General features: G+C 42.5%; 1 protein-coding gene across 3 annotated transcripts in view; it reads left to right on the top strand.

Moving 5' to 3' along the window:
• Positions 1-509: 509 nt before the first annotated feature.
• Positions 510-7514, top strand: part of CLYBL (citramalyl-CoA lyase) — a 240014-nt gene continuing 233009 nt past the window's right edge. For all 3 annotated transcript variants that reach the window (XM_067713352.1, XM_067713350.1, XM_067713351.1), the window contains exon 1: positions 510-609. In XM_067713352.1, the coding sequence (XP_067569453.1) occupies positions 548-609 (62 nt within the window). In that variant the 5' untranslated portion in view covers positions 510-547. The remainder of the gene's footprint in view (positions 610-7514) is intronic.

The following is a 7514-nucleotide window of genomic DNA, read 5'->3' as shown; positions in this document are numbered from 1 at the left end:
TGGCAGGAAGGAGTTGGAGTGAAGCGCTGTGTTCGCTGCCCCGTGTCTTCAACAAGCATTTCTCTGGCCCCAGAAAGCTGCCAGCAGCATCTATTCTGACCCTATTACAGTCATATATGTCCCATAATGGATTGACTGTTAACCGAGGCACGCACACGGTGAGACTCACAATCTTTGTTAGGTATAGTATTTAAACAAAAACAACAAAGAAATCCCTAGAAAATCTGGCCACGTCTGGCTGGGAAAATGCAAGGTCTCTCAAAACCCGCCCTAAAAACCCAGAAGCACGGGAAGGGTTGGATTCAGCCACCCCAAAATCCACCCATTCGGACTCTGCTTTGCCTCGCGTTACAGCCTGGAAGTTCTGACAGTCGGAGGGGGCAAGTGCGCAAGAGCAGGGGGGCGTGGCTTGCGGGGACGGGGCGGGGCGTGGAGACAAGGGCTCTGGGCAGGACGTGCGCGGGACGCGGCGGCGTGGGGGCGTGGCGACAGGGGCGGGACGAAGCGGAGACGGACATGGCGGGGGCGGGGCCCGCGCGCAGACAAGATGGCGCTGCGTCTGCTGAGGAGGGCGGCGCGCGGAGCGGCGGCAGCGGCGCTGCCGAGGCTGTGAGTGCAGGTCCCCAGTCCCCCGCTGCCCGGTCAGGCTCACCGTGGGTCGGTACCCGGCTCAGCGCCGCGCAGGCGCGGCCTCCTCGCCCACTGGCGGGAAGTCCCGCCAGCCGGGAGCATCGTTTGCCTCACGCGCGCGCGGGCTCGACCTCTGCCAAGGTCGCCGACCCCCCGCTAGGGTCGCCCCACACTGTCAGTGCCTCCCTGTGGGAGGGCCCTTACTTGGGCCGGGAAAATGGGTACAAGCGTTGGATCTTTGAGACCCAGAAAACAAAACTAGCGTCCCCACACGTGGAAACCGTGAACGTATGCGTGTTTTATAAAAGGGGGCCTGGAGTCAGCCTCTCAGAGGATGCTGAGAGGCGGCTCGCCTCCACTGTTGTTGGGCACAGCGGTTCCCAAACTGTCCGGTCTCAGGATCCCTTTACAGGCTGAGAAATTATTGAGGACCCCGAAGGGCTTTTGCTTGTATCTGTTGATTTTAACGGTATGAGGAATTAAAATTTTTAAATATTCATTTAAAAATAACAAATCCATTCAAATTTAACGCAAATTGCATCTTTAATGAAAATAACTATTAAAAAAAAGTGGCATGGTTTTATATGTTTGAAAATCTCTTCAGTTTAATTAAGGACCATTGGAGTCTCATATCAGCTGCCTTGGAGGAAGTTTACCAAGAAATTTCAGGCTCATGCACAGTCTATTTGGAAAAGGGAAGACCTGGCAGATCCTCTCAAAGGGTCTCAGGGCACCCCGCCCCCGCCTCCAGGTGTCCTCAGATCACACTTTGAGAACCGCTGGTTGAGACTTGCTTGTTTGCCAACTACATGCACATACGGTATCTCATTCTGTTCGCCGATCACCATGTGAAGAAGCTGGATGACTCATTCATAAAGATGAGGAAACTGAGGCTCGGAGAGGCTATGTGACTCTCAAAGCAGAGAATGGCAGAGTTGGGTTCAGAAACCAAGTCAGTGGCTCCTGGTCTGGAACTTTTTTATATCTGCTTGCTCCGTGCTTCCTGACTCACCGGTGTCCCATACCAGGACCCACCTGGTTTTATGCATCCCACCTTCCCATTTCCTACATCTGGGCCTGGTAATGTCTCTGGACACCGGAGCTCACCCCTGGAGCCAGAGGAGCCCCTGAAGGGGTGTATCCAGACCCTTCCAGAAAGTCCTTTCCTGGCCTGTGAAGGGGCCAGCTTCTGTGGCCTGTTCAATGGGTCAAATGACCACACCCAGTCACCTACTTCTAAGGCTCTTGGGACTCAGCTCGCAATGCTCATCATCTCCCTTAGCACATTGGCTCATTCTCAGCACACCTACACACCCCACCAAGGCCATGGCAGCAGGCTTTCATGCAGGGCCCTTCCCAGAGCCTACACCCCAAGTTAAATCCTTTGGGTCCTGGCACCTTCAGAACACATGGGGATGGGAAAAGTAAATGTGCCCAAGGTCAACTTAGAAAAGTTTGCCTAGACATGCCTTAATTTCTGTCCCAGTTGTGTTGCACTTCAGCTTCAGGCCAGTGGACTGGCTTCTGTTGGCTTTTTTCTTCTGTTTTTAGAGTATCAGCAACATTGCTTGTTAGGCAGGTGCTGAAACCTCTTCCCGACCCTCCAACATTTGCCTCTCTTGCTGTCCCTGATACTTCCCCGCCTATCCTGTCTCCAGCCTTGCAGCTCTCCATTGCCACTTCTCAGTTTATATAAATACCCTGTCCTCAAGTTGGGGGAACATAACTGCCTACAGGTAGGTGTGCTATTGCTAGGGATGTCTTTTAAATCCTCAAAGAAATATGTGTGAATAGTAACCCATGCATATATACACATCTAGAAATATTTCTGATGTAACCATCTGTATCTATATATATTAAGCTAAACATGAGTTCATACTGTCTCCAATTCTAATCCATTATCACATGAATCGTTCTAGCCTCTTCACCTTGCTTGTTTGTAAATTTTCACTCCCCCAGTGAGAAACCTGGCTCCCACCATGCGCCATACAGTTACTCAGTTATTCAGTTTCAGCATACACATGTAGCAGTATCTGACTTGTTAGACCATACTCCATGGGAAAAAAGCTTTATCAACTAGAGTGCAGTGCTTAGTGTAGTTCCTTTCCCTTTAGTCTTGTAGGTCCCACTCATTTCCACAGTTACTTAGGTTAGCACCTTTTTCTTCCATCCGCCTCAGTGAAGTTGTTTCATATATTCATCATACAGTAAGATTCTCTTTTCCCTTTTCTTGTCTAGTTGCACTATCTAGTGGTTTTAGTAGCATGTTAAATAGGAGTGATGAGAGGGGGCATTCTTGCCTTGTTCCCAATCTTAGGGAAAGCATCCAGTTTCCACTGTTAAGTCTGATGTTAGTTGTAGGTGTTTTGTAGAACATTTTTATTCCCTGTTTACTGAGGTTTTTTGTTTGTTTGTTTGTTTTTAACATGAATCAGTGTTGAATTTTGTCAGGTTCTTTTTCTGTAATCAATTGATATGATCATATGATTTTTCTTCTTTAGACTGTTGATGTGGCGGATACATTAATTGATTTCTGAATATTGGACCAGCCTCGTATACCTGGCATAAATCCCACTTAGTCATGGCATATAATTCTTTTTATACATTGTTGGATTTGATTTGCAAATATTTTTTGAGGGTTTTACATCTGTATTCATGAGCGACATTGGTCTGCACTTTTCCTTTCTTGTAATGTGTTTATTTGGTATTGGTTTCTATATGTCTCATGTCTTTTTTGTTCCTCTGTTCCTTTTCTACTGCTTTCTTTTGCATTAAGTGAATATTTTCTTATGTAATACTTTTTAGTTCTTTAATGATTTTTTCCACTATTTTTTTTAGTGGTTGCTCTAAGGCTTACCATATGCATCTTTTAAAAAAAATTGTGGTAAAATATGTATAACATAAACTTTGCCATCTTAACCATTTTGACTGTACAGTTTAGTGGTATTATCATATTCACTATCCCCCTGATTTTTTCGTCGCTCCAAACAGAAACTCTGTACCCATTAAGCAATAACTCCTCCTTCCTAGCACCTGGTATTCTCTACTCTACTTTTGGTGTCTCTGAATTTGCCTATTTTAGGTATTTCATAGAAGTGGAATCATGCAATGTTTGTCCTTTTGTTTCTGGCTTATTTCACTTAGCATAATGTTTTCAAGAGTTTTCCATGGTGTAGCATGTATTAGAACTCCATTCCTTCCTATGGCTGGGTGTTTCATTGTATGTATAACCTGTTACCATATACATCTTAACTTATCAGAATCTACTTTTGATATATACTAAATTCCAGAAGATGGAGAAATGTTATATCTATATAGTTCTATTCCCTTTTCTTCCTTTTTATATTATTGTTATACATATTATATTTATATATGTTACAAATCCAGTGATACTTTGTCGTAGTTATCATTTTTTTAACATTTTTATTGGAGTATAATTGCTTTACATTTTTGTGTTAGTTTCTGCTGTATAACAGAAACAGCTAAAGTGAATCAGCTACATGTATATATATATACACATATCCCCTCTCTCTTGTGTCTCCCTCCCAGCCTCCCCCCACCCCTCTATGTGGTCACAAAGCACCGAGCTGGTCTCCCTGTGCTATGTGGCTGCTTCCCACTAGCTGTCTGTTTTACATTTGGTAGTGTATATATGTCAGTGCTACTCTCTCACTTCAGAACCTTTTTTTTTTTAGATTCCATATATGTGTTAGCATCTGGTATTTGTTTTTCTCTTTCTGACTTACTTCACTCTGTATGACAGACTCTAGGTCCATCCCCCTCACTACAAGTAACTCAATTTCGTTCCTTTTTATGGCTGAGTAATATTCCATTGTATATATGTGCCACATCTTCTTTATCCATTTATCTGTCGACAGACACTTAGGTTGCATCCATGTCCTGGCTACTGTAAATAGTGCTGCAATGAACATTGTGGTACATGACTCTTTTTTTTTTTTACATCTTTATTGGAGTATAATTGCTTTACAGTGGTGTGTTAGTTTCTGCTTTATAGCAAAGTGAATCAGTTATACATATACGTATGTTCCCATATCTCTTGTGTCTCCCTCCCTCCCACCCTCCCTATCCCACCCCTCTAGGTAGTCGCAAAGCACCGAGTTGATCTCCCTGTGCTATGTGGCTGCTTCCCACTAGCTATCTGTTTTACATTTGGTAGTGTATATATGTCCATGACACTCTCTCACTTTGTCACAGCTTACCCTTCCCCCTCCCCATATTCTCAAGTCCATTTTCTAGTAGGTCTGTGTCTTTATTCCTGTCGTACCCCTAGGTTCTTCATGACATTTTTTTCCCTTAGATTCCATATATATGTGTTAGCATACAGTATTTGTCTTTCTCTTTCTGACTTACTTCACTCTGTATGACAGAATCTAGGTCCATCCACCTCACTACAAATAACTCAATTTTGTTTCTTTATATGGCTAAGTAATATTCCATTGTATATATGTGCCACATCTTCCTTTATCCATTCATCCAATGATGGACACTTAGGTTGTTTCCATCTCCTGGCTATTGTAAATAGAGCTGCAATGAACATTTTTGGTACACGACTCTTTTTGAATTATGGTTTTCTCAGGGTATATGCCTAGTAGTGGAATTGCTGGGTCATATGGTAGTTCTATTTTTAGTTTTTTAAGGAACCTCCATACTGTTCTCCGTAGTGGCTGTAACAGTTTACATTCCCACCAACAGTGCAAGAGGGTTCCCTTTTCTCTACACCCTCTCCGGCATTTATTGTCAGTAGATTTTTTGATGATGGCCATTCTGACTGGTGTGAGGTGATACCTCATTGTAGTTTTGATTTGCATTTCTCTAATGATTAGTGATGTTGAGCATTCTTTCATGGGTTTGTTGGCAATCTGTATATCTTTGGAGAAATGTCTATTTAGGTCTTCTGCCCATTTTTGGATTGGGTTGTTTGTTTTTTTGATATTAAGCTGCATGAGCTGCTTGTAAATTTTGGAGATTAATCCTTTGTCAGTTGCTTCATTTGCAAATATTTTCTCACATTCTGAGGGTTGTCTTTTTGTCTTTTTTACCGTTTCCTTTGCTGTACAAAAGCTTTTAAGTTTCATTAGATCCCATTTGTTTATTTTTGTTTTTATTTCCCTTTCTCTAGGAGGTGGGTCAAGAAGGATCTTGCTGTGATTTATGTCACAGAGTGTTCTGCCTATGTTTTCCTCTAAGAGTTTTATAGTGTCTTACATTTAGGTCTTTAATCCATTTTGAGTTTATTTTTGTGTATGGTGTTAGGGAGTGTTATAATTTCATTCTTTTACATGTAGCTGTCCAGTTTTCCCAGCACCACTTATTGAAGAGGCTTTTCTCCATTGTATACTCTTGCCTCCTTTATCAAAGATAGGTGACTGTATGTGCATGGGTTTATCTCTGGGCTTTCTGTCCTGTTCCATTGATCTATATTTCTGTTTTTGTGCCAGTACCATACTGTCTTGATTACTGAAGCTTTGTAGTATAGCCTAAAGTCAGGGAGCCTGATTCCTCCAGCTCTGTTTTCTTTCTCAAGATTGCTTTGGCTTGTAGTTATCACTTATATAATTTTATGTCTTTTAAAGAAACTAGGAGAAGGATATGCAAATACACACACACACACACACAAACACACACTTACTTTATAGTATTTGTTATAGCAACCATCTTATTTACTGTTCCTGGTTCTTTTCAAATGTTCCTGTGGATTTGAGTTGCCATCTGGTGCCGTTTCTTTAACCCGGTACATCTTTGCTCCTACCCACCTCCTTTGTGCTGTTATTGGCAAATATATTACGTTTCTAAATGTTATAGGCCTAACAATACAATTATATAATTTTTTTATATAGTTGCTTTTAAAATTAGACAAGAGGAGAAAGGCACAGAAGTATGCATTTAAACAGTGTTTTATAATTACACAGTTACCTTTACCATTGCTCTTTGTGTATGTGTATGAATTTGAATTATTGTTTGGGATTAATTTCAGCCTGAAGAACTTCCATTAGTATTTCTTATAAGGTGCGTCTGCCATCAACTGCCCTACACATGTGCATAGACTTTTAGATTCCCAGGAATATGTTAGAGCTTTTCAAACTCTATGGCTATCTCATTCTCCAGCTTTTCTGTTTAAGCTTCTTTTTAGCCTGTTGTTTACCCCAACTGTTATCTACTATCTCAGGTAGCTGTGATGTTAAATAATTGCTTCTGCTGGTTTTTGAAAAATGACTTCGGGGAAAATGCTGTTACCACTGTTCAACTCTGAGTCAGGTCAGTGGGGTCTTCCAGGGAACCACCAGACAGGTCAAGTAGTGACAGTCTTCTGGGAGTGGAGCTTTGAAAGAGCTCCAGTCCTGCCCTGCCCCCTCCAGTGTCTGCCAGGCTGCTGGTTTTCACTGTAGTTTTAGCTGTTGGTTTTCAAGGCTACCACCAAACTGGGGAAAGGGGTGTTGACCCAAAACAAATAGACTGCCAGATAGTTCTCTAGCAGAAATGGGTTTATTTGGGATCAGCAGAGAATTGCAATTCAGGGTCAGCAACCATGGCAATACATGTTCAACTTCCTGCATGACAAGGGAAGGAGAATGCTTTTATAGAGAAGGAAAGAAAGTTGGGAGGACCGTAGTAAGCAAAGAGTCCATGGCTTTTCATTTATTGAGTCCTTGGCAGGAAAGAAGAGCAGTCTTCTTCTTCCTCTTGGGCTCTGCAGTGGTGCCAGGTCATGAGAGTTCCCCCTTCTAGTTTCCCAACTCTATGTAATCAAGGTTTTTGTTTAATTAATTTTTCATATTTCCACCTTTTGATCAAGATTTTTCTCTGAAAGCATTGCTGATCAAGTCAGGTTTTCTCGTTTCAGCAGCTTTTTGTGCTGCAGTGTC

This window comes from Pseudorca crassidens, chromosome 18 (genome assembly GCF_039906515.1).
Source record: "Pseudorca crassidens isolate mPseCra1 chromosome 18, mPseCra1.hap1, whole genome shotgun sequence".
NCBI lineage: Eukaryota > Metazoa > Chordata > Mammalia > Artiodactyla > Delphinidae > Pseudorca > Pseudorca crassidens.
This window is presented reverse-complemented; position numbering and strand designations above follow the sequence as displayed.